Genomic DNA, 27,955 nt, shown 5'->3' on the forward strand with positions numbered 1-27,955 from the left:
ATTTGCTCCTACATTCCAGAGAAGAGCTTCAAAATCATGACATCAAGTACACACCCCATGCACTGCATAAGCATGCAACTTCTATTTTTAAAACCACTTGTCCATCTTGTGGAAATTTTGCCATCGAAGATACCAGAAAGACAGAAAAACTGTTTAATGTTCAATAAAAATTTGAGGTGAATGCTATTAAGAATTTTTTTTTTTCTGGTAGGACACTTGTCTGCTACAACTCCCCATCCTCTCACCAGTTTGCAGTCTCACTCTGCCGTCTAAACAGTCTGCATTGTTCAGGATGACAAGTGGATCTGGTCAGATGCCAGACAAAACACAAAACAGTTGCCAAAGACCATTCACCACATACAACTAGCAACATACTGATTTAGACAAAGGGATTAGAACTAAATCACAGTTAGATAATCTTAGAGTAATATTGTTTTGACAGAGAACTGCTTAAGGAACTCTTTTGAGCCAACACACGGTGTGAGATGCCAACCCCACTCTGACTCACAGAGCTTGAGTGACCTATTTTCTCAAAGCAGTGTAAGAATTGCGTGTGTGTGTGTGTGTGTGGTACAGCTGAAATGTTAAAGGCAGAAATGGGTCCTCACAGAACAGTGTGGAAAATCTGACAAGCATGTCTGTCATCTCTCAGAAGTGGCACTGGCAGAATGTGAGCTTATGCCTAGACAGCCAGGACTCAGAGAAGCTTGATGCATTGATCATTTCTATTGGATGTGCAGAATTTAGCAAAAGGTGATTTGATGGGGAAAGGGGGCACTGTGTACCTTGCCTGCATATAAAGTCCCCCTTGTTTCAAAACTTCCACTTTGCAGGTTCCTTTGAATTAATGTTTTCATTCACTGGCACACTGCCACTAGAGGACTGTGCTAATTGTTGTGTCATCTGAAGATGACACAGATACAACAAAGGGGAGGTAACACCATAATATAACATTCATCTCATTAAAGAGACACAGCAAGCAACCAATAAAGATATACAGCACAGGAACGAGGCCTGGAAAAGGGATCATTTTACAATCAAGCACTAAATGACTTTTTTGTTTTTGTTTTTTCAGGGCAATGAGGGCATTTTTCCAGGTGCAAATCTCGTTACCAAAAATACTTTTACAATAGACTATGCATATCTTGTTATGATGTAGACACTCAAAAACTGAAACACTTTCTCTGTGGCATGAAATATAAAATCTATTTCCTAAATATGTATTATGATTTTATAATGATTGCATGCATTTAATTTGTACATTGTCTGGTAACATATGCTGGCCTGTTCCAATAAATTAGTCTTCCTTAACCTTGCCTTTTTCTTATTTAATAATCGACCATAAGGTTACATGAACATCAGCCTCCATCCGATCAACCATCGATGGAGAGAGTGGATGGAAAAGTGTAGCCCTATATACTTTTTCATTTTCAATAATCTGATTCACTCAGATGTCACGATATGGAATAAAATAGTCGCTACTTTAGTTTCATGTCAACTTTGACGTATTCAAGCAAATCAAATACACAAAGAGAACACTGTCATAACAGGGTAGATGTTGGGTAAAATGTACAGATATAATTCTACATGTCAAAAAATACAAGTTCTTGTGGCTAACAGTATCAGTCAAATTATCTTTGCACAGCCACTCAAGCTCTAAGATTTTATCTTAATCTTAAGCTGTGAGGTCTTCTGTATAAGATACATTCAAGTTTCAAAGAATAATTAATTATTCTTTTCTACCCAACTGAAATGCCAGGATTTTAAAGGGGTCATATGATGTGGCTAAAAATAACATAATTTTTTGTATTTGATGTAATGAAATGTGTTTATGAGGTTTAAGGTTAAAAAAAAAAAAAACACATTTTCCACATAATGTACATTATTGTTTCTCCTCCATGCCCCGCCTTTCAGAAACGCGTTGTTTTTTTTTACAAAGCTCATCGGTGTGTGCTGATTGGCCAGCTATCCAGTGCATCATGATTAGCCAAATGCCTCAAGTGTATGACAGAAATGTTACGCCCGTTGCCATACTGTGATGCATGTCCCGGTCAGAACACTGGTGTGACAAGACAAAAACAATAAAGCCCATTACAAAAAAAGGCATTTGTTTCATCCAGTCGGGACATAATTACAGATTATAATGAATTATACTGTGTTTTTACACTTTGCCTCGCACCATGTAAACATAAAACCATCGGACAACAACAACAACAACAACAACAACAAACACATCATCAGTGGCAAATTCTTTGCATATGTAAATGTACTTACAGACTGTGAGTCAGAACAGCCGGCATTATAGTCTTCCCTCCCAGTATCAGGAAACAGTCCTCTATAAAATGTGAATATTTGGGTTGCATTGTTCTGGAACAGTGTTGTAAATTAACTTAACCATTGATTTCTGGTTGTGTCCTCTTTTGGAAGGCCAAACAAAGTATTTTTGTTTTTCACTAGCAGGAACAACGAGAATCAAAGTTGCGCCTTCTTTCTTTGCACGAACATCTGGGCAGCCTTATACAAATTTTAACAAAAAAGTGATGTAGACATGTGGGGGCGTGTTAGAGTGAAGCGTTTTAGGAGGGCATGGACAGGTCTAAACTTTTATGAAAAATATCTCTTTGGTTTTGAGACTTTAGACTTTGCAAATTTAGGGATCTTATCCATTCACAAACAGCCTGTAACAGTCCAAAGAGAAAACAAAACTTGAAATCACATCATATGACCCCTTTTAATATGGGAGAATAATGACATCAAGATTTCCTCTCAGCATGCTCCTTAACATGCATTACTGTCGCAAGAAATCAAGCAGGTGTAAAAAATAAAAATGCTAAATTTAATGTTGACATGTTATAGAATTCATTTTTAAATGCATTTCATGATTTTTGATTTCACAATGAGAAAGTGACAAGTTAATAGTTAATAGTGCATGCGACAAGTGAAACTAGGCCAAAAATATAAAACTGACAGGACTGTTTAGGCCTGTATTGACTGACGATGAAAGATGTCAACCCATGTGACAAAACACACATGCACACAATGCTCAAAAAACTAAAAGGACCATTTCCAGTGACTAAACACAATAGAGGACTGTTTCAACATATGTCAAGAGACCAAAGCTGAATTGCCTGGGTTGACTGATTACTGAACTCTCCTTCACCAATGTCCTCAACTGTCAGTAGGACAGACAGGCCCTATAGCAGAGAAGAAAGCGAGATAACTGATAAGGAAATCAGAGTGGCTCTTAACACAGTCATTCACCCAGCACATGCTCATTGAGTGGGGTAACACCTCCACACACGACTCATTCAAGGTCAGTCCAGTAATGCTCCAATCGAAAGTGCAGTAAAATGTCCTTACATTAGGAACCGCTCTGAACCAGTCTGGTGTCAAATGACTCTAACAGATATTGTTTTACAAGAGATCAAAGACTAAAGCAGATTATGCCAGTCACATATTAAGAAGTGAAACCAGGCAAAACAATCAATTCATGACTAGGTTTGTTGACAAAAGAAAGCAGTCCTTCTGGGGCTGAGCAGGTGAGCAGGTGGCTGGCTGTTAAGTGACCACACAAAGTTAATGCATTCTGCATTTAACATGCATGACAACAATGAACGCTCACTAAATTACTCTGGCAATTTCCAGACACTAAAGACCTTTATTCTGTCCCAACAGATGAAATCAGCTGTTTTACTGCATTACAGATTTCAATTCTGCACAATATCAAAAGTAAAAGTGGTTTAATTTAAGAGCCTCATCCATGCCCTCTCATCCAGAAATGTAGTCCCTCACTCAAACTCTGCCAACTCCCCAGCTGGCTCTAATGAGTTGCTTTGAAATAATTTATTGAAATAATAAGAGAGCATGGTGGTTTTGTAGGAAGGACAAATAGGCAGGGCTCAACCAGCAAACACAAAAGAAGCAACTTCCATCACTGGATGGTGTGCTGCATTGTTTCAACACCCTTTTAACAGCTGGTCAAACACAACAAGGACCACAAACCACCTATCCATTACTCCAACAACATGCAGATAATGTCGATATGATTTCTCAACTAATTAAACTCATGTCATTATTTAGGCTACTTCCCGTTGAGGAACTTCCCTTTTTAGGAGTGAAACTCACATTCTTAGCTTACTGCTTGATAGAGAAACATTGGAAGACGTGAATCTGGCATCGTTTTGATGGTGTTTATGCCACAAAAATGGAAAATCAATGTGCCTGCCCTGGGGTACTTGTAACACTGATTCCAGGTATCCTGAGAGGATAGGCAATATGATTTATTACATTTCCTAAACCCAAACAAAACAGAGCAAAATGTCCCTAAGCACTATACTAAAGTTCATTTTCTTGTTGTCATACTCTCATTAAGTTAAAATTTTCATCTGCTCAAGCTGAATGTTAATGTCATCTGGCGCTTCAGCAAAGTAAGGCCATCCGTAAAAATATTCTTGTTTGCCGTAACCTGACCGACCCTGTCAATTTAGAACCGACTAATTTATTTATTTTTTTCTGCTTTTAGTCCGACCGACTTGCCGGTTGTAAATTTGCGTTAAGACCAACCAATTTTTTTTAACTCTTCAAACAATTAATACAAAAGCAATAAAATAATATGATATATATTTTAATAAGTATTGTAAATATATAAATTGCCTAGGCCTACATACAAACGAAGGCTACGTTCTTTCTTTAAAAAAAACCCCTGTGACGTCAGCAATGTTTACACTATTGGTTAACGGATGTCACACTATGGCCTGTGCGTTCGCTTCCTCTCATTCACTGTCAGAGTCAACGGTTCGCTTGGTAATAATGGTTGCGGCTGCAGTAAACAAAATGTCCGTGGTCAATGTTCAAAGTCATACGGGTTCGGGCAACTTAATACCTCTAAAAAATTCATTAAAACAGCTCGACACCGCATTAACTTGGCACGAAGTTCTGGAAAAACTATGCCCAGATCTTTTCCCATCCCTTCTCCCGTCTAGTCTAAAACTGTGACAACTGTCACTTTATGTTCGAAAATCTGTTGCACGAATCAATTGGACCAACCAACACAAGTTTTCGAAAACAAAAATATGAAAATTGATTTTAACGACCTTCTCTCGGAGCGCGTCCAGGTTGTTTTTTGTTTTTTTTTCACAGCGACACAGCAACTGCACCTTCAGACACACACGCACAACAGCAAATAATACTTCTGCACAATGTTTCTCTTTTTACAACAGAAATGTGAATTCTGCCGGTATGCAGATTCGGGCTAGAAATATAGGTCTTTACCAACATATTGAATCTTTACATCCTGCCGGTTGTCCATGGATTTACCTATATTTGGATTTATTTGCCGTATAAAACTTCAGACATGCTAAATCGATTTTACAATCGATTCAATGAACACTTGTCTCTCAAATCAAACAGGATTTTTTTCACAAAAGTGACAACCAAAGAAAGCAAAGTAAATGGTCTCTCATTTGTAGGTTGCATTGACACCTAGTGGTGGATGGAAGTAAAACAGTACCTCATTGTTTCTGACAAAGATTTCAATTTGTTTGTGGTCTATATAGCCTGCATCAAAATGAGATTTGCAACGATGCGCCCGAAGGCACGGGTTGCAGATCCAGTCAGTGACGTCACAATATGCTAATTTGGTTAAATTCATAACTACATAATTACCACCACCAAAATTTACTTTTTTTTTTTTTTTTTTACATTGAAACTAGACATAGGTCTGTTCTCGCGTCATGTACAGTGTAGGTCAAAAACACAAAGGTCTACATTTCAGTAGATTTTTCAGTAAATTTCATTTCTACGTTTGCGTACCGACATGGTTGACAGCTGTTAATGTACAATTACCATTTTAGATCGACAAACTGTACTGTATAAGACTGCTATTCAAACTGAAAGCATAAATCTACGCTTCCCACTACCATTTTCAAAGCACATCGCAAAACTGTGACATTTTGTTCACTGACGCTCTACAGTCAGCGGAGCTAAACAGGGAACTGAATATACTCGCTCACCGGCAACCAGCCAAAATAAAAGATTGCTTATTTTGAAGTTTACTATAAAATAATTGTATTTGCATTTAATACTCCCTTTTTATTTTAAAATAAATTAGAATTCACACTTTATTTAGTTTATTTTATATTTATATATGTATTAAATTGCAATAATATTGTTACTATTATTAATTAACTTTTTATAGTTATATTTGACTGATCACACTATGTGCCGTGTGAGGACCAAATCGAATCTCCTGGTTCTCATACTAGAACCTAGCTGAAAAAATTATGTGCACCCTGAGAATATCAATCTTTTTCCAAACAATAATATTAGTTCTACCCAACATCTTATGTTTTGTTCCACAGAGGAATGTCAAATAGATTGTATCTATCCCTTTGAGACAGTCAAATTAACAGTACACATTCAAAACAGAACATTTTCATAACTGTCTGTCTTTTGTCAGGTTTGCTGACTACAGCTAAAATGGAAGTTTATTCTATTGAAAATATGCCCATGAATGACACAAAAAAGAAGAAAAATCCGTAAATCATATGGTTTTCAAACATGTATGACTTGCTTTCTGTGAACTATGATATTCTGAGAAATGAAAAGTGTTTTTAGCTTCTACACTGGCAGTCAATGGTAACCAGAACTACTTGATAAACAACACTCTTCAGTTCCTACCAAAAAACCTTCTGTTGTGTTCAACAGAAGAAAGAGAAGTTCATTGTAACCAAATGATGAGAATGTAAAAATTAAACAAAACAACCCAGTAGAAAGTGAAATTAAAAACACTTTTCAAACAGTTGTTTGTGAGGGTGAACTTTTGCACCTATGGCAAATTATATAATTGTGTCAGGTCAGCAAGTTTGGAGCTGCCAAGTTGCTGTTCAGCCAAACTCACAGAACAGATGACATTTGCATGAGAAACAAACACCCTAATACTTGTATTAGTCACATTACCTGACAGAACAGTGAGAATGTTCAAGCAGGTGAATCTCAAATTAAAATATGGTGACATGCCAATCAATTAATCAGCTCAAAACACCTGCAAAGGTTCCCCGAGCCTTCAAAGTGGTCTCTCAGTTTGGTGCACTAGGCTACACAATCATGGGGAAGACTGCTGATCAGACAGTTGTCCAGAAGACAATCAATGACACCCTTCATGGGGAGGGTAAGCCACAAACATTCATTGCCAAAGAAGCTGGCTGTTCACAGAGAGTGCTGTATCCAAGCATGTTAACAGAAAGTTGAGTGGAAGGAAAAAGTGTGGAAGAAAAAGATGGACAAACAACCAAGAGAACCAGAGCCTTACGAGGATTGTCAAGCAAATTCAATTTAAGAATTTGAGTGAACCTCACAAAGAATACACTGAGGCTGGGGTAAAGGCATAGAGACCTACATTACCAAACTATGGGGTAATGTCAAGAGGAAAATGAGAAACAAGAGACCCAAAAATGTAGATTAGCTGAAGGTCACGGTCAAAGAAACCTGGGCCTCCGTCTCACCTCAGCAGTGCCACAAACTGATCACCTCCATGCCACGCCAAAATGAGGCAGTAATTAAAGCAAAAGGAGACCCTACCAAGTATTGAGTATATGTACAATAAATGAACATACTTTACACTTGGCCAACAATTCACAAAAAAATTAATTGTATTGGTCTTAATCAGTGTTTGGAATAACGCCGTTTAAAAGAACAGTGTTAGGTAACGACGTTATTTTTTCAGTAACGGCCTAATCTAACTAATTACTTTTTTACCCGTCGTTATAACGCCGTTAACATTACTGGAAGTTAAATGCGGTGCGTTACTATGCATTGATTTAATGAACGATGTAATCCGAACGCACCCCTGGCTCACACAGTGAGTGAGGAGGTGGGTTAAAAATGAGATAAGCGATTATGATTGGCTAAGGCAGAGTCATGTGTTTCATGGTAGCCAATCAGAGCTCAAAAAAAAAAAAAAGATTATTCGACATATAGCAACTTTTTTTTTTTACAGTAACGCAAATAGTTACTTTCCCTGGTAACGAGTTACTTTTATTATAGAGTAATTCAGTTACTAACTCAGTTACTTTTTGGAACAAGTAGTGAGTAACTATAACTAATTACTTTTTTAAAGTAACGTTCCCAACAGTGGTCTTAATATGAAATATTCTAATTAATTTAGATTAATTGAATTGACGGGGTTTTGTTACATGTGAGCCAAAATCATCACACATTTAAAAGAACCAAAGACTTAAACTACTTCAGTCTGTGTGCATTGAATTTATTTAAATTAATACAAGATTTAATAATTTGTTGAATTACTGAAATAAATTAAATTTTCCACAACATTCTAATTAATTGAGATACACCTGTAAATGACACAATAGACGAACACACAGTAAACACTACAACATACTGAAATTATCAGTTAAAAATACTATTAAATGAAGTGTGCAACAACTAAAAAAAGTTTTTACTAACTAAAAAGATTTTCACTGTTAATAACCATGCCGGAGAGATTACCATCAAGACATCAAGCTTCTTAACTTGTTACTTAAAATATACACTGTGGTCTGTAGAAGGATTATGTGATAAACTTTATTATCTCAATATATTGTTGTGCACAGATAATTGTAGTAATTTTGGGCAGTAAAACACTAAATTTGAAAGGGCCTGAGCTTTCACTAAAATGCTTGTACTAAAAGTTCAACGAGGACAAGATGAAAGACACCGACCAGTTTTTCTCCGTTTTGTTTGCAGTGACAAACATGAATTCAAGATTAGGGTCAGTCCACACCTCCTAATCCAAAACCATGTGATCATTAACAGTGACAAAGGCAAAAAAAATACATCAGATTATATGGAAGCATCTGTCTTTGAATTTATGGGAAGGACAAGCAAGCACCAAGCTAGTTCCTCTTTTATGGCAAGGAACAACATGTTTAGAACCTAAAGCAGGGACATGGCGAAGTGCAACCTGTAGTAACGGCATGTTTACCTTGATACATCTTTCCTGAACACCATATGACTCTATGTATCATGTCTGAGGGGTTTGGGGGGCTCTTATAACTTCACCAGCAGGTTTTGCCACCTAGTTACATGTGTGGCCCAAACAAATGGATTCCATTACCTTCAGCGATCAGCTCTTCCACCGTCACTTGGTATCTACCGACAGCAAACACCTTCCCGATGTAGTTGCTGCTTCCAGTACCAGATCCAGACCCACCCCCGAGACTTCCGCTCTCTGACTTCGGCATACGCGAAAACTTCTTCATTCTTGCCTCTTTTGTTCCCGCCTTCCCCAAATGGACAGTTCCAAACACGCTAAAGACGCTTAAAAATCCAATCTGTTCATCTCCGCTCTTTTGTCCAGCATGCTGAGAGATCTTCTCTCCCGAGATGCGCCAGGCACTTCAGTGCTCGAGGGACGCAGAAAGGCGTAACGTTAGCTGAATGCTTCCTAATTTCCTCCTAAGCCAGATGAAGCAACTGCATAGAAGTAAACCGTCAGGGTAGCGGTCTGTCGTTAATGAGTGACAACAGCACGAGTGATAACGTGCACGCTGCTATGTCTTCAGGCCGACTACAGTTGCGGCGGGCTAGCGAGACTGTAATATGGAAGCTGGAGAGAACATTCGCCTCGCTAGCTGGCTAACAACAACGGCAAAACGCTCTGTTCAGCCAAGGCATGCTTTTGCTTTCGGCGTAGAGTCGAAGATGATTGAAGCCCAGGCTATCTGAAACCAATGTGAACAACAAACAGGCAGAAAGTGGGTGTGTTAGGCGGAAGCTACACTGACGAATCTCTTAAACGATGACTACTGCCACTTCCCCTTCGGATAGTTTAGTTAGCCAGCTCGCTAGCTGACTAGCTTCCTCTTATCAGTTTGAACAGGTCATTGTGTATCATAGTCAAATGTATCAGTACAAAAATAAGACAGAAATCCTCCGAGCTGCCGTACGTTTCGCGAGCAGCGTCGGTTATATTTTCTTTTTAAACGACAGAGTGCTTCCTCGTGCTCTGGAAGTCCCCAATCACACTGATAAAGTTCGAACTCCAGTGACTCTCCGTAGAATTGCTGGGAGGTTTGTTATCGCCCAATCCGACTGTCTGACAACCTAACTTTGTTTTGTCCGATTCCTTCCCATTGTCATGATTGGTGTGCTCAAGATGCGTCCTGTAGATGCTCTTCTCTGATGGGATGAAACGGATGACTGTCTCTCTGCGTTTTGTTTAGCAGTTTGCTTTATGAAGCTCTTAACCAATGTGTTTTAGTATGTTGAAAGCTGTGAATGGATTGTTTGAATGAGAGGTGCTTAAGAAGTGCAACTGGCACAATCTGTGAATACGGTACACTTTTGTGTCCCATGAGTTTTTTAAGCACCGGAGGCATAAATCCATGTTTTAGTTTCGAGATTTATTTATAGACGGTTTCAACGGCATCAACATAAACAAACGTTAATGCGCGTGAGCGATTTTGTGGACCTAACTTAAAACCCTCATGTGGTGTTCGGGTCAATTTGACCCGGAGAAGATTTTCTTTTTCCCGAAAATAATAGTTAATGTTATCGCTTTGGACTGAAACTTAGTGACTTTGTTCCCAAAGGGTATAACTAAAGTAAAAAAAAAAAATTGGGAAATTTTCTTACTTTTTTGTGGGGGTTTTGTTACCTTGTTACACTTGTGGTGTTCCCGGTCAAAAATGACCGGCCTATAAAAAATAGCTCATAAATTACTCATTATACAATATTTTCACCCAATCTTGGATTCAATCTTTTTGTCAACTTGTTCTCTTTCAATTAGGACTGGTTTTATATTTCTGTTTGCATCTGATTAATCGTGGGCCTCATTAATCTGAGAGTAGGTATCTCATTTTTTGAGTAAAAAACAAATAATTTATGAGTAAATTTGGAAATATGAAAAAAAAATTATGAAAAAAATGGCTACTGTTGATCACACTAGTCTACTCTAATGTTTCACCAGGAATTTTGTTTTGAAACTTTTGTTTTGTAAAAAATATGGCACATAGTCACACTTGTGGTGTTCCCGGTCAAAAATGACCGGCCTGTAAACAATAGCTTAGAAATCACTCATTATACCATATTTTCACCCAATCTTGGATTCAATCTTTTTGTCAACTTGTTCTCTTTCAATTAGGACTGGCTTTATATTTCTGTTTGCATCTTATTAATCGTGGGCCTCATTTATCTGAGAGTAGGCATGGTCAAAAATGGTCACAATGGCCGACCATTGAAAGTGAATGGGAGAGACTGAAAATAACAGAACAATTTAGTTTTCAGGAGCATGTTCATTATTTTCATGTACACATATGAGCACATGTGCTTGCAAACATCGAGCCCTTGGACCTGTGCATGTATCGATACATTTATACACACGCTACCCAGACACACACACGTTAAAACACACAAACTTTTTTGAGCATTACACAAGGAAAACCTTCAGGAGGAGGCTGTTCCTAGAAGAGCTGGGGAAATCCATGGTGACCCCCCTGATACAGAGGCGCCAAGATATACCCAGAGCACTGCCCTCTGCTACATTGGTGAGAGACATACAAACACCAGAACCAGGTACTTCAGCTGGCACAGGCAAAGGAGAGAAACAAAAGAGAGGCAGTTTGTGTGCCCCAAAAGATGTGAAAACAGGCACTGTCTGTTTCAAATGCAGAGGGCACATTTGCAAGGCACATACATTATACTGTTGTCAGTCATGTGCATAAGTGACACAAAATGACCAATTGCAAGTTACTTTAAAAATGCTTTTGTTAGTCACTTGCATGAGTTCACACAGAGACCGTCACAGTTTCTTATTTTGGTTAGTTCATAATTTGGAAAACTGAAAGAAAATGAACAGTGTTTGATTTGTGTTCTCTATATGACAGCGTTAATGTGTTTATTTTTTGTATGTCACAATGGTCAGATTTGTCAGGGAACAGCACAAGTGTTACTGTGCACCCCTTTTCTGAAAATTAAAGCATTTCAAAATACAAGCCCTGTGTTTTGGAATCTTCTACATTCACTTTCAATGGCCGGCCATTTTTGACCAGGAACATCACAAGTGTGACTTTGTGCCATTTTGTACAAAATAAAAGCATTTAAAAAAAAAAATTCCTGGTTAAACATTAAAGTAGGCTAGTGTGATCAACAGATGAAACTTTTTTTCACCTTTTTCACAATATTGACAAAATTATTAACAAATAATGCTTTTTTCACTCAAAAACTGAGGTGCATAAGCTCGGATAAATGACTCCTACAATTAAATAGTTTGACAATTAAATGCAAAACCAGTCCTAATTGAAAGAGAACAAGTTGACAAAAAGATTGAATCTAAGATTGGGTGAAAATATGGTATAATGAGTGATTTCTAAGCTATTGTTTACAGGCCGGTCATTTTTGACCGGGAACACCACAAGTGTGACTATGTGCCATATTTTTTACAAAACAAAAGTTTCAAAACAAAATTCCTGGTGAAACATTAGAGTAGACTAGTGTGATCAACAGTAGCCATTTTTTTCATAATTTTTTTTCATATTTCCAAATTTACTCATAAATTATTTGTTTTTTACTCAAAAAATGAGATGCCTACTCTCAGATAAATGAGGCCCATGATTAATCAGATGCAAACAGAAATATAAAACCAGTCCTAATTGAAAGAGAACAAGTTGACAAAAAGATTGAATCCAAGATTGGGTGAAAATATGGTATAATGAGTGATTTATAAGCTTTTTTTTATGGGCCGGTCATTTTTGACCGGGAACACCACAGGTGTTATTGGGTTTTGAACACCACATGAGGGTTTAACTTCCGGTAGACTTCCAAATAGAATCAATAACAACAGTCAAGTCTCTCTAGAGTAGATATTTTTTGATAAAAAACAAAATATGTTTGCTGCGTGGATCAGGCGGACTTAATGAAAATGCAAATTCATTCTTTGCCAGCAGGAGATGTTTTAAAGCATAGACATAAAGCGCGAGAAATAGAGGTTTCCCCAGTAACAGCTGTAAACGAAGCAGAGCTGGTACGCTCACACGCTGCTTTATCGCGCATATAACATGCAAGTCTTTCTTTCAGAGATACAGCGATATAAAAACAACTGTGCCTCGTTTTGATATTTAAACATAAATGTAAGGAATTATTATTATTATTAAACGTGCAGTACGTTACGTAATGTTACGTTACTCGTGTTTATTTAACGAAGCCTTTTTGAAAATCGATCAGTTTTAAAATTGTGGCGAGTCTCCAAAAATAAATAAATGTATGGGAAACACATCCCGCAGCACAACCACCTGAGCCCAATTTCAGTTTACTCATCACCTTGCCTTTAACTGCGTTTGTAGAAGGCACTGCAGCCAGACCGATATAACACAGACCGGAAGTTAACTTAGGTCCAGGCGCGTGCGCCCGATGAAACCGTCTATTGAACATAAAATTAACTTAACTTGAAAAATAGGAATTAAATAGAGTAGGCCTAATAAACTCATTTTTATTAGCAATATTTATTACAAATCTATTTATGCATCTATGTAGTCATGCATGTACTGTTCAAATTATTTTATATTTGGACCCTTCATCATCATTAATCTTTATTTGGTTTAATGATTTTGTCAATTATTAAACAAATTGCAATACTGTCTATATTAAGTTTAAATATTTTCTACAAGCTGTTTATTTGCTAGTCTCCACTTACGTTATTTAGTCAAAATGTTCAACCTTGTTCCCTATTATATTTATTTAATACATGTCTGTTTGATTCGGATGGTTATTTAATAACAGTAATACAGACCAGAGACCTCAACATTCAATCAAGCTTCGGGCCCTATTTTGAACCTATTCAAGATTTTTTTGCATAGTAAATTATTATTTTGCAATAGTAAAAAAATATTTGCCATCTACTTGATATTGTTATCGTCTTTAACATATTTTAAAATTTGTCTGGAAAAAACAGTTTTAAGTTAGGATTTACTTTTTTTATATACAATACCCTACATATATCACCCAATAAATTTCAAACATGACACTAATAATTAGATTTAATTTATGTGCAATCAGGAGACTGATTCAGCACTTATAATGATGACAGAGATGACTGAGACAGTCGCATGATGTTAACCAGTCTGGGTGGACAACACAAGCCCCTCTGAGGCTCCTCAGGTCTGTTTTTCACTATTATGTCCTGCCCTCTAATGGTCAACCGCTGCAAAATGAACAAGGCCTTCTCATCGCAGAAAATAAGTATAGGTAGTGGCTATGTAACTGTATTAACATGCAATTCAACAAATAAAAATGACTAATTTACACTCAGTTAATTGCAGAACATATAAGCAAGAAAATCATGACCTGTTTGAATAGTTATTTCCAGAAAAAATAACATTGAGGGCTGTTAAACCAAATGTATATCTTGCTTGTACAAATGTGACAGCTATCTGAATTATACGGATGTAGTTTGATGGAGAGAAAGAGGACTAACTGGAGTCTGGGATTATTAGATGGGATTAATGAGGATCTTCAGTTCCCTCAGGATCTTCTCCACCTCAATACAGATCAACTCCCCTGACTGTGCAAAGTTTCATCAGCAGCAGCTCCCTGAGCAGATGATTCAACGCTGTGCACACTGCATGAACGCTCAGATATCTTGGTTATCTTTATCATAAAATGTGTGAAGTTATGATTTTGTCTGTTGCATAACATCTTTGGGAGCTGTGATTATGCAAAATTATCATATTTCTAATTAAAAATATAGTATATTGTCATTTTTATTAAATAAACCAAGGTCCAATTTTTTCCCCTTTTGTTCTCTATTTTCTTTTCTCTTTTACCAAAAATAAAAGTAACATAAACATAAGCAGGAATCAAATGGACGGAGTAAGGCCTTATTAGAAAGTACTTTTTTTTTTTTAATGACATTTACGTCTGGCAGACTTAGGGACAGTGATTAAGGGACCAATAATTGGTATAAATCATTTTACTACATTATTTTTCCCAGACAACATTTAAAAGTAGTCTGCTGATCCATTTAATTTCTGAAGGACAACATTACAAAACATTAATATGCTAAATGTGTGTGTTTTATATATATATATATATATATATATATATATATATATATATATATATATATATATATATATATATATATATATATATATATATATATTGTTTGAACAAAAAAACGAGATGCAGGAATATTCATAGTAATTTCTTTATTGTTTTTATCAGATTTTTTATCAAAATTCCAACATTGCAATGTTCTAAATAATGTTGGCTATCAGCGTTTCCCTTGCCATTAAGTAATTTAACCTTATGAGTAATTTAGACAAAAAAAAAAAAAACATGTTTTAAACAACAATCATGAATCAATATGAATTTTACCCTGTGCCTTTACCTGCAGTAAAACAGCTACACAAACTGTATTTTTTGAAAAAGCTTTAAAATTACATTTCATTTATATGTATTCATTTAACAGACATTGCAAAATAATCAAACAAGACATCTTTAGTAGCATTTCTGGGTTAGTCATCACCTCCACAAATCATCTTCAAGCAGTCACCGTAGTCGCCAGACACGTCAGACTGAAATAAAAATGTCACTCAATCATAACATCAAATATTCATCAACATTTGTTTCATTTGCATGGAATATATTGAAACAGATATGGTCATTGTCAGATATGGAGAATGGATTATGTCAAACTATCACCTGTGAAGGTTATGATATCTTGAGGGCATGATTCAACTAATAAACCTGAAGATCAGGAAGTGATGTACTACTGGACTCAAGCATATTTTAAAGAACAATGGCAGATGGCTTGAACCTATGCTGAAGTGTTTATATGAGTGGAGAATACTTACACTTATTTCCTTGTAGAGTGAGTTTTTATAGAGCTTCTTGAATTCGGCTCTGATGTCCAGCATGTCAAGCTCTCCACGGCTGACCATTACTCTGGTCAGAGTTTTTTCATCTGTACCTGCTCCCTGCAGGTTCACAAATAAACATCAGCATTGTACAAACTCAGTGACAGACAATAATGTGCTTCTATTCGTACCTTCATGCTTTTGTAGAGTTTTTCAGCAAAGTATGCAGGAGTACTCATCACACACTTTACTAGAAGAAAAAAAAGTGTATTTAATTAAAAATATGTAGAGCTAAAATAATAATAATAATAATCAAATACCGAATGCTTATTGTGTATTTGATTTCATAATTAAAAAAATTACCAATGGCAACCAGCAGATCCTCCAATTTTCCAGACATTTCCTTCTCAATGCTCTTCTGCAAAGTCTTGCCACTGATGTTTTTATATTCCAATATTGCTGTAATGCAACATGTCAAGTTATATTTAAAACACACCTGCCATTTCAGTTCCTACGCAAAATGTTTTTGCTTATTTGGATGATTAAGTTTGTACTTTGTCTCAGGTGAGGGATGCTCCTTTTACAGAGGATCTCAATGAACTTGGACTCATCAGTTCCCAGTCTCTTCTCGCCTGCTTGATAGAGGGCCTATGGAAGAAACAGAGAGCATGCAGGTGCTCAAATCTAATCATATAAATAACATAATCTTTAATACAGGTTAACTGGTTAACCGGGACAGGGAGCAACACAAGTAAATACAATCTCCAACACAAGCGCAAGATGGGCGGGGCCAGAGAATAGTCAGGAGAAAGCACATGTCACCAAACAAACACAAACACAACACAAGCTATGTGCCAACACAAACACACAGTGTCCTCTGGTGGCCATCATAGGTATACCAGCAGAAGACTGAGACAACATGCCGTATTTCTATAACACAGAATTATTTTTTAATTAATCCTACTGAAAAACGGATGCTGAAAGCACGGGTTAAATTCAAAGTGAATATGTTCTATACCTTTGCATCCTCTCTAGCCTTGTCTGCATTTACACTGGTGCTTTCATCCCTTGCGCCCTTACAATGAGACAAATAAAATATCATTAACTTCCAGAACTGCCTTTATTACAATAAACTGCTATAAGTATATAATCACCTCAGCAAGCAGAAGGATGGCTTTGCCAAAATCCCCTGAAACCTCTGTCTTTAGGTTCTGTGTCAGCGTTTTCTTTGTTACTATTAGGCAAAGAGAAGGGAAGCAATTATAGTTTCACATACTTTTTAGTAACTTTCACATTTTGTTACTACAGATTCCTCATCTCACTCTCAGAATATGCGGCAGACAGCTCCTTGATCTGTTTATTTGTCCGTGAGGCAAGTATTTCTATCAGGACGTTGGTGTCCGTTCCAGCCCCCTGAAAAACAACCCATAAATGAATTAGTAAAACAATGAAAAATATGCATAAACAACTAACAAAAAAAGTTCACATAGATATAGCTGAAATTTGTTTGAGATTATTGCTAAATGTCTCAATTTGTTCAAGATTTAAAATAAAAAGTTAGGAAATGCAAGTTACTTTCATTGCTTTGATTAGCCATTTAGCATCATTGAGTGCAGGCGTTCTGGCGAGCGCAACAAGCAGATTTTCAAAGTCGCCCCTGGTGTCGCCTTTCAAGTCATTTACAAAAATCTATGGTGAAGACAAAAAATTAGGCATATGGTATTATAATTTTCCTTAAATGTGTTTGAGCAAGAGGACAAAGATTTACCCTCTTTGTGGTTTCTTCATATGCCCTTGAAATAGCCTGTTTCTGACTGCTGCTCCTGTGAGTCAGTATGTCTATCAGTGTCTTCTCAGTTGTACCTGGTAAGTGAAATTATTGTAGTTTGATGGAACATACAACATATGTATGTTATATATATATATATATATATATATATATATATATATATATATATATACAGTACAGAACAAAAGTTTGGACACACCTTCTCATTCAAAGAGTTTTCTTTATTTTCATGACTTTGAAAATACAAAATTGTAGAGTCACACTGAAGGCATCAAGGGCTATTTGACAAAGAAGGAGAGTGATGGGGTGCTGCGCCAAATGACCTGGCCTCCACAATCACCGGACCTGAACCCAATCGAGATGGTTTAGGGGTGAGCTGGACCGCAGACAGAAGGCAAAAGGGCCAACAAGTGCTAAGCATCTCTCGGGGAACTCCTTCAAGACTGTTGGAAGACCATTTCAGGTGACTAGCTCTTGAAGCTCATCAAGAGAATGCCAAGAGTGTGCAAAGCAGGAATCAAAGGAAAAGGTGGCTACATTGAAGAACCTAGAATATGACATATTTTCAGTTGTTTCACACTTTTTTTGTTATGTATATAATTCCATATATAATTCCACATGTGTTAATTCATAGTTGTGATGCCTTCGGTGTGAATCTACAATTTTCATAGTCATGAAAATAAAGAAAACTCTTTGAATGAGAAGGTGTGTCCAAACTTTTGGTCTGTACTGTATATATATACATGTATACACAAATAATACACTTATTGCGTTATACATATAATGCAGTACAGATAGATTATGTACCTATGCCTTCAATTGCTTTACGGAGAGCAGCAACATCTTCACTGACGTTGAAGTCAGATTTGGCTTTAATGGTACCTCTCTCCCCTGCCTAAAAAAGACCAAGAAGTTCAATCAATCTATATAACAAAAATGTGTTAAAAGTTTGAGACAAATAGTCCTCATAAGTCCCCCTCTTCTTGTAATACATGTGTCATACCCATGTCATTATACAGAGTTGTGTCCTGATATGTCACAAAAACAAGAGCATTTATACATAGTTGTTTGTTTACCGCTGATGCGAATGTAACAGGAGCAGCATTCGCTATACTTTGCAAGTCTTCCTGCAACACAAGAAATTAAATGAATAATAAACGCTCTTCAAACGTATATTATTCACTTAAATAACAGATATAACTGAATCATCCTTTAAGATTTTACTTACCCACAGGTCTGCCATTTTTGATTAATTCTAGTGTGATTAAAAAATATATATATTTACAGCTCAGAATCCACAAGGTACATTGTTTTTTTTTTTCATATTGGTTGTATTTTTATATACACAAAAAGTTAAAGCGATTACAAAGATTCAGCGACAACCTAATAGAAAAAATAAGCTTTGAAAAAAATAAAAAATAAAATAACAATCGTGACTCCTGATTGACTGCACCACAAACATAACCGCCTCTCAATTTTTTATATCTGCTTCGATTCGAGTTAATCGGACAAAGACTAGTTTTTAAAAAGTGTTAAGCCTACCTACGTTTATATATAGGCTATATAAATATAAATATATATATATATATATATATATATATATATATATATAATAACTTTTTATTCAGTTTGCACTTACCTTTGCGATATAAATCAACACTGAACGTGTCTCCCTGTCCGGTTTAACTTCTCAACTGCTTCCTCAGGGCGTGTGCGACACGATATGTCACATTTTCACAAAAGACACATTCTTACTGAGCCTCTCCCTTCATGAACATTAAACTACCTACTATAATATACTATTTGATTCAGTAAAATTGCACTTTATATACATAATGATAATTTAACCCCTATCACTGCAATATCATATTTTATTATTATTCAACTATTTTCATTGATTTTAATTATTATAGGCTACAACAATCACAACCACACAAGCATACAGGCCTACAACACTCTTCTTAACTCACATATTCAACACCAAAACATATATATTTACACACCCCTAAAAAGGGTGTAGCTGGGTCATTATTGCTTTCGGTAGGCCTACCGTTTAAATCCCCATGGTATAATATGGCATATTTTCTTTGAAAATGGGCTAATACTTGTTTTTAAATGCTCATCTTACAAAGTTACTCTCCCTCTACCATAGAACACAGTAAATATGTACCCAAAATGAATTAACTAAAAAATATTTATTCATGTTTTAGTCCAAGGCTAAACTGCCATGTCCCCAAGTGGGCTTGCATAACTTCAGCTCCAAATATGATGTGATAAAAGTGATAAAAATCCAACAAATTCCAAAATGCTAAGTTTTCTTATTTCTCAACAAAATATACTGTATTTTTTGTTATTTATACATTTTTAATGCTTAAAGTCTTTAAAATACATCGTGTCCCTGAATTGAATGTCCCCACTGTTACTCTGATGAAAAGTCCATCTGTAAACCCTTGAATGTTTCTCTAATAAAATGGCTCTCAGGAAGTATAATACTTTTCGGTGGCAAACTAAATTACAAGAAGCAGAGTAATTAAGAATCCTTAATTTGCCCCTTTATTTAGTGTTATAGAATGATTCACTGATCTGGTAAAGCATAACACGCCCACCCTGTTATGTTCATTTATAGAGGAAACCGGTATTTTTTATTTTTTGATAATATGGTTAATAAACATGTTAATAATCCTCCTCAAGGATCATTGCGCACTAGCTTGCTGTTCATGACTTTAACATAAAATGTCGCTCCTGTTACTGTCCACCCAGTTAATGTTTTGCACTGTAACAGGGTGGAGCAGCCAAAGATAACAGAAGGGTTGATCTCTGCACTTTGTCCCCATGTTCCACTGTACCATGTTGATCAATACCATGTCATATTTACCATGTATTTTTGGGTGAATAGATAATGTTAAATAAGCAATGGAGATTGTAACATAACTACCTCCAAGCAATAAAACCAGTTTGATCCAATTGAATGACCTTTCTCATGACCTGCTCAAGCCATATCAGCTTTTATATATATCCAAAACACACTAAAATGACAAATAATACTGTGAGGCATGGGCGAGGCTAGCCCCTTTTTAGGGGTGCTTCAGCACCCCTAAAAAGGAGCTCAGCACCCCTAAAACTTGGAGTGAGAAATGTTGTTATTCTATTTTTTTTGTTCGTCTTTTACACGGTTAAATAATGTCCAAAACATACTCCGTAGTTTGTGGTTTAAAATGTATGTGTTAAGGTCAAGGAGGAAAATGAAAACATCCCCGCATAGCAAATGGTGTCATCCTCTTCTCTTCTTCTACTTCTCCTCTGTACCTGCACCGCTCAGCACGACCGTCATCCAGCGCGAAACACACGCAGAGTGAGATGTTGTGTTGTGATCGTTTGTGATGCAACTAAGTTGCTCCAAAGCTGTGTCTGACAGTTCTTTCCTTTTACCCAGAGTTGTTCCGATTCCGAAACCATATCGGTGAGTCCTGGAGTCAGTATCCTGAATCACCATGGTGGTACACCTACAGTATAATACGTGTTTATTTTCTGACTATTTTAGTCCGGCGGGTCGCCGCCGCTGTGGAGTAGCACAGGACCTGGGTGACTCGTCCATAGTCATTAACCGAGAGAAGTAACGCCGGTTACAATGTTCTTCCGCAAGACGCATGCAGTTCTGTTTATTAACTGCTAGAGTGTGAAACAAAATCAGAAGCGCGACAAATAAACTGCGTGCCTGTGTAGTGCGTACGTGTGTCTCTGTTGTTAAAGTTTATCGTTAATTTGATACTCATTTTAACAATCGGGAATCATGTAAACATGACGTCACGTGCGTCTTTTCTGGTCAGTCGTCATGGAAACATGAAGCCCTGGCGTTTGGAGTGAAAACAAACGACGTATCACTGAAAGCGCTCACTGTTGCTTTTTAAATGAATTGTTATTAATTTCTAGATTTATATCTGTTATTTTTCAGTTGTGGTTGACTATCAAACTAGACAATAAAAGAAAGTTTCATGTTTTTCTTTTGCTGTATTTATTCATTCATCACACACGGGATTTAATCTGAACAAGGCTTAAATCCTGAACTCCTAGCATTACTCTCTCTCTCTCTGTGTGTGTGTCTGTGGCCTGGCAGTGAGCAATGGACATACGAAAATTCTTTAATAGAAAAAACAAAGATTCAGGTGAGAGACTAGGGACAGTCCATAATGACCTCCTTTTTCTGAAAAGCCTTAAGCTAAAGTAACAGATAATGCAAACCAGCTGTTATTTGTATCAAATTACTTATCTAGGCAATGGTCCCCTGCTTTTATTATTATTATTATTATTTTCAAACTCACAAGCTTCTCTTGTGAAAGGAATTTGTAATTTAAAAAAGTTAAGCCCAATAATAATAATAATAAAGACATTTAAAATGACACGCCTCTGTGTGCCTTTTGATCATGTCATTAAAATCTGCAAATGGTCTCATGGTCTCATTTTTGTGACATGACAAACTGACCTCAACTCTCCTGCCTACAATATATTTGTGTATGATTGTCAGTGCCAAGGGAAAGAGAGGGAGATGGCGAAAGAGAAAGGGAAAGGGAGAGCATGCAGGAAGAACCAGGAGAGGAAACAACAACAATAAATTGACATATAGTGAATAGTGGCAAGCAAAACAGTAACTACTCATACTCCTATACAAACTTATTGGCATTAAGTAGCCTATATTACATTTTTTACTACACATTTTTTTCATAATAAAGGAGGAGGAAAACAACAGGGAGAGTCCATAAGGGATGAGAGGGAATTGACTAGTAAAAGAAATGAAGAGAAAGAGGGAGTGCAACATAGAGACCACCAAGACTGAGATAAAGGGAGCAAATATGTATGCCATTATGGCTGATGAGGCCAGGGATGGAAAGACAGAACAGTTGACATATTGTTTGTTTTTGTGTGAAAAGAGGGTGGGTGGTAGCAGTGGGGCTCATTGGGTGCTCAGCACCCCTAAAGCTCTGACCCTAGAATCGCCCCTGCTGTGAGGCATATGCTCACATTCAAGACATTGTACAAATACTAAACTTAAATAACCATACATTAACTATATGAACAAAGTGTGTGCTCTACATGCTAGGAATATGTTTATCCGTTTATTTATTTGTTAAAAGGTACAAATACAAGTATCTAGTTGATTATTGTATCATAAATGATAGCACCTGCCTTCAGCCGACATTTGAAAAACTTTTAAAACTTGAAACCCATATGTATGAAACAAAAATACTTTCTTGATCAGTGTTGAAATAACAGATTCTTTGGCATTTCAGTGGAGTCACCAAATTGAGAGCAAATCTGTGGATACAGAGTTGCAAGATATGAAAACTTTGTTGCGCACAATGTATGAAGGACGAAAAACACAAAAAATAATAATTTATATAGAACAAAAAGATGTAATTACATGAAATATGCATATTTTGTTTCGAATTTTAACATGCATGATTCATCAGCACAATTTGAATGTTTCATGTTTTCAAGTGACTATTAAAGTCATGCCTGATGTTGCGAGGCGCCATTCACTACCAAAAAGTGTTAACAGTTTTGGTTTAGACAAAAAATAAAAATTATGTTTTAAATATTGTAAATCAGTATCATACCTTTATCTGTAGCAAACTGTAAATATAAGTGGTATATTTCCTAATAAACTTGAAAAAATGCTATTGATAAAACCATTTTACAAAGTATCTGAAGGGGTTCCCTTGTAAACAGGCTAGTCTTCTCCTCCACAAATCATCTTCAAGCCGTCACCATAGCTGCCAGATACATCTGACTGAAATAAAGAACAGCAAAGTCACCCATCATAATCACGGAGACAGAGAGAGTGAAATCATCATTTGTGAGTTTATGATATCTCAAGGGCACGATTCAACTAATAAACCTGGAGATCAGGAAGTGATGTACTACTGGACCTTAAGCATATTTTAAAGAACAATGGCAGATGGCTTGAACCTATGCTGAAGTGTTTATATGAGTGGAGAATACTTACACTTATTTCCTTGTAGAGTGAGTTTTTATAGAGCTTCTTGAATTCAGCTCTGATGTCCAGCATGTCAAGCTCTCCACGGCTGACCATTACTCTGGTCAGAGTTTTTTCATCTGTACCTGCTCCCTGCAGGTTCACAAATAAACATCAGCATTGTACAAACTCAATGACAGACAATAATGTGCTTCTATTCGTACCTTCATGCTATTGTAGAGTTTTTCAGCAAAGTAAGCAGGAGTACTCATCACACACTTTACTAGAAGAAAAAAAAGTGTATACGATAAAAAAAAAAAGAAGTAAATATTTTTGCATCAAATTCCAAATTATTTAGCATTTAGAATGTATAAATACAAATTGACTGTACCAATGGCAACCAGCAGTTCCTCTAGATCTCCAGATATTTCCTTCTCAATGCTCTTCTGCAAAGTCTTTCCACTGATGTTTTTATATTCCAATATTGCTGTAACAGGACAACAATGTCAGTTATATATACAGCACACCTGCCATTTATGTTTCTATGTGAAACACTTTGGATGATTTATTTGGATGATTAAGTTTGTACTTTGTCTCAGGTGAGGAATGCTCCTTTTACAGAGGATCTCAATGAACTTGGACTCATCAGTCCCCAGTCTCTTCTCGCCTGCTTGATAGAGGGCCTATGGAGGAAACAGATGAGATGCAGGGGATCATATCTTATATAAAAATAACATCATCTTTAATACAGGTGAACTGGTTTTGTTTTGGTGCCCATAGTGGATGGATTCAAGAGAACTGAATAATGTTGACTTAATTATTGGAATGAAAAGGAAAACAATAATAAAAAAGGAGGTGTTTACATACATTGTCATTGTGATTACAAAGATCTGATGCAGTATTTTGTATTCAAAACATTCTAATACAACAAGAAATGTGTTTTCTATACCTTTGCATCCTCTTTAGCCTTGTCTGCATTCACATTGGTGCTTTCATCCCTTGCACCCTTACAGTGAGAGAAAAACATAATTAAATATCCAGAACTGTCTTTATTACAATGAACTGCTATAAGTATTTAATCACCTCCGCAAGCAGAAGGATGGCTTTGCCAAAATCCCCAGAAACTTCTGTTTTTAGCTTCTGCATCAGTGTTTTCTTTGTTTCTATTGGGCAAAGGGAAGGGAAGCAACTAAACATTTGTAACTTTCTATATTCTGTATGTAACTATATATTGTCACTACAGATTAATCATCTCACCCTCAGCATATGCGGCAGACAGCTCCTTGATCTGTTTATTTGTCCTTGAGGCAAGTATTTCTATCAGGATTTTGGTGTCTGTTCCAGCCCCCTGAAAAACAACCCAAGAAGGGCATGATAAAAAAATAAAGGAAAAATCTGCCTCACATTGGTACAAAACATTCAAAATGCTCACACATATCACTAAAGTTTGACTCAAAACATTGTACAAGGTGTAACAGGGAAAATCAGGAAACGTAACTTACTTTGATTGCTTTATTTAGCCATTTAGCATCATTAACTGCAGGTGGTCTTGCGAGCTCAACAAGCAGGTCTTCTAAGCTGCCCCGGGTTTCACCTTTTAGATCATTAACAAGAATCTAGACAAACAAATTAGCATGATTTTCACATGACCAACATTCAAAATACTATCAGAAAGAGGACAAAGATTTACCCTCTTTGTGGTTTCTTCATATGCCTTTGAAATGGCCTGTTTCTGACTGCTGCTCCTGTGAGTCAGTATGTCTATCAGTGTCTTCTCAGTTGTTCCTGGTACGTCAAATTATTGTCGTTTGATGGAACATACAACATATAAAGTGAATGCAACAAGAAGAATATGGAAATATATTACATGTACAGTATAATACAGTAAGTTATACCTATGCCTTCAATTGCTTTACGGAGAGCTGCAACATCTTCACTTACGTTGAAGTTAGCTTTGGCTTTAATGGTACCTCTCTCCCCTGGCTGAATAAGGAATATTTTGATAAAAATATTTGGTTATAACTATATTGTTTTAATTTGGTTATAACTATATTGTTTTAAGTCAAAAGTCTTCTTACAGGTCAAGTACATTTTTATTTACGCTAACAGTTTTAAATGTTATTGATTACACTTAATGTTTACTTTTTTCAGTTGTTTAAAATAATGGGCTGTTTAATGGTAAGTTCCAGTAGGTTTAGGGGTATGAAGAGTTTGGCTCCAAAACGCTATAAACGCCATTAAAAAAACAAACAAACAAACAAACAAAAAAAAAATGTTTCCGCCAAAATCAGTATTGTTTCTGGTCGGTATTGAAAAGTCCATTTGTAATTTTACACAAAATATTTGCGTTATTGGTTATATTTGCTGCCTCTTTTCCAAACCGCGCCAGTCTCCATTTTTCGCAGAATGTGATGTATCCTCTCAACAAATTACAGCACACCATTCCACGCACTGTAAACGGTAACAACCAATCACAGCGCACCATTGCACGCACTTTAGACAGTAATGGCCGTGCTTTTAATACACTCTGCATTGTTTTTCTACTCTAATTTGTGCTTTGTGGTCAACAAACAAGGGCCGCACGATAAATCGAATGTGATTGTCATCCGCATCTTGTCAGTAAAGCTGATTCTGTGATTAACAGTCCCGTTAAATCTCCATCACAGGCTTTTGGATGGTGAGACATTTAATACACAATAGACGTAGAGCACTGACAAGTTGCGCCATATCGCATTCATTAGATGAATCGCATTCGATTATAAACATGATATCGCATAGCTTGTCAGTGTTAGTGTTTTTATTAATGACATTATGTCTTTTGTTAATATGGCACATAGCACTAGTCAACTAAATGAATGTAACATGGCAGAGATGAATGCACTTTTGGAAGTTGAATGTAAGGGAAATATCATGTTTGAATTTCTGTGGTCTAATGTTGTTCATGTTCTCGTTCATGATGAAAATGTATTTGATTGCTGTAATTTATTTAGCATTAAAAAGATGACCCTTTGAATTCAATTCAATTCAAGTTTATTTGTATAGCACTTTTTACAATACAAATTGTTAAAAAGCAACTTTACAGAAAATAATGTTTCTACCAATAAATATAATAAAATGAATTCATTTCGTAAGCGATGAATTCAGTGAATTCATTTCGGAAGTGATGACGGATGGAAGTATTTTTAGTCCAATGCCTGTATATTCGTATTGATTATGATTTAATATAATTAGTATTGACCAAGTTCAGAGGCTGTCATATGTGTAACTTAAAGGTACTATGTTGTGTATTTTCATCAGTTTCACTATGAAAAAAACTTTCATATTGATTCAATGGATTTACAGCATTTTGGGAAAAATAATAAAACATTTATAATAAATCTTTGAAGATCAAAACCTGGATTTTAATTTATTTTTGTTATTATAACCAAAAGGTGCTATGTGTTAAAAACAGAAAATAGTGGTTTTCATCATGCCACTTTCAACACATTTTTAGTCAAATTAATAAAAATGGATTTATTGCGTTTTGGAACCAAACTCTTCATAAACTGTATATATATATATATATATATATATATATATATATATATATATATATATATATATATATATATATATATATATATATATATATATATATATATATATATATATATATATATATATATATGTATGCTTACCGCTGCTGTGAAAGAAGAAGGGGCACGAGCAAAATTCTCCAAGTCATCCTGCAATACAAGAAAGACCCTCCTAAATATTATAAATATTACACACTGCACCTTTGAATCTCTGCAAATTTGGTTTAAACAAAATGTTTTATTATTCGCTTGCAGGGAGTGCAGTCGTTTTACAAAATTTAACTTACCCACAAGTCTGACATTTTGATTGGGAGGATTCTATAAACAAACAAATTCACAGTTCAGATTCGATTAATTTAGATTTAGTTTGATCGATTACTATGATTACTATGGTCATGGTTACACAGTCATGCAATCTCATATGCAGGATAATCTATTTCATTCACATTTGCTTTTCTTGCCTTCAATTATATATATAAATTTATATATTTATATATAAATATATAAAAAGGTTAATGACTTCCCTCAAAAATATACTCAACAACAAACAAGTTTCGACAAAGGCACTATTGCCTAACTGCAGTTTCTCTCCATTTAAAATATACTGTTCATCGAGTGAATAACCAATGCTTAAGTTATGTTAATTAAACAAACATTTATAATTAGTACTACCTACGTATTTTAAGTCTTAGCTCTTACCTTCGCAATACAAAGTAATAGACAGAGTGGCTCTCTGTCTGGTTTAACTTCTTCTCACCTGCTTTTCAGG

At 36.0% G+C, this 27,955-nt stretch overlaps 3 protein-coding genes across 6 annotated transcripts in view; all 3 read right to left on the bottom strand.

Moving 5' to 3' along the window:
* The window catches only part of bmp2k (BMP2 inducible kinase), a 41,346-nt gene extending 31,185 nt beyond the window's left edge, over positions 1–10,161 (bottom strand). For 2 of the 4 annotated variants that reach the window (XM_052555328.1, XM_052555326.1), the window contains exon 1: positions 9,113–10,161. In XM_052555328.1, the coding sequence (XP_052411288.1) occupies positions 9,113–9,257 (145 nt within the window). In that variant the 5' untranslated portion in view covers positions 9,258–10,161. The remainder of the gene's footprint in view (positions 1–9,112) is intronic. The other 2 variants (XM_052555329.1, XM_052555327.1) reach the window with 1 other exon arrangement.
* Positions 10,162–15,199: 5,038 nt separating this feature from the next.
* On the bottom strand, positions 15,200–19,391 carry LOC127957067 (annexin A3-like). Its single transcript, XM_052555427.1, has 14 exons — positions 19,280–19,391; positions 18,869–18,895; positions 18,717–18,767; positions 18,448–18,535; positions 17,620–17,714; positions 17,427–17,540; positions 17,174–17,264; positions 17,006–17,085; positions 16,870–16,926; positions 16,406–16,499; positions 16,215–16,310; positions 16,043–16,101; positions 15,849–15,971; positions 15,200–15,569 (listed from the first exon to the last, which is right to left on the bottom strand). The coding sequence occupies exons 2-14, from the start codon at positions 18,881–18,883 to the stop codon at positions 15,510–15,512; spliced, it is 1,023 nt and encodes a 340-aa protein (XP_052411387.1). The 5' UTR covers positions 18,884–18,895; positions 19,280–19,391; the 3' UTR covers positions 15,200–15,509.
* Positions 19,392–22,710: 3,319 nt separating this feature from the next.
* LOC127957068 (annexin A3-like) lies at positions 22,711–27,948 on the bottom strand. The gene is made up of 14 exons (XM_052555428.1): positions 27,886–27,948; positions 27,474–27,504; positions 27,289–27,336; positions 25,507–25,594; positions 25,302–25,396; positions 25,114–25,227; positions 24,869–24,959; positions 24,695–24,774; positions 24,561–24,617; positions 24,201–24,294; positions 24,003–24,098; positions 23,836–23,894; positions 23,642–23,764; positions 22,711–23,425 (listed from the first exon to the last, which is right to left on the bottom strand). The coding sequence occupies exons 2-14, from the start codon at positions 27,486–27,488 to the stop codon at positions 23,366–23,368; spliced, it is 1,020 nt and encodes a 339-aa protein (XP_052411388.1). The 5' UTR covers positions 27,489–27,504; positions 27,886–27,948; the 3' UTR covers positions 22,711–23,365.
* Between the last annotated feature and the right edge of the window lie 7 nt (positions 27,949–27,955).

This window comes from Carassius gibelio, chromosome B5 (genome assembly GCF_023724105.1).
Source record: "Carassius gibelio isolate Cgi1373 ecotype wild population from Czech Republic chromosome B5, carGib1.2-hapl.c, whole genome shotgun sequence".
In the NCBI taxonomy this organism is placed as follows: Eukaryota; Metazoa; Chordata; class Actinopteri; order Cypriniformes; family Cyprinidae; genus Carassius; species Carassius gibelio.

What these genes read in the sequence shown, in the direction of transcription:
- LOC127957067 (XM_052555427.1), bottom strand. An exon ending in TAAAGCAATTGAAGGCATAG is followed by an intron (nt 17,715 to 18,447) that starts GTACATAATCTA and finishes TTCACTTACCAG; the next exon opens with GTACAACTGAGAAGACACTG. An exon ending in CATCCCTCACCTGAGACAAA is followed by an intron (nt 16,311 to 16,405) that starts GTACAAACTTAA and finishes GTTGCATTACAG; the next exon opens with CAATATTGGAATATAAAAAC.
- LOC127957068 (XM_052555428.1), bottom strand. An exon ending in GTCTGCCGCATATGCTGAGG is followed by an intron (nt 24,775 to 24,868) that starts GTGAGATGATTA and finishes TTTGCCCAATAG; the next exon opens with AAACAAAGAAAACACTGATG. An exon ending in CACTCTACAAGGAAATAAGT is followed by an intron (nt 23,426 to 23,641) that starts GTAAGTATTCTC and finishes TCTTTATTTCAG; the next exon opens with TCAGATGTATCTGGCAGCTA.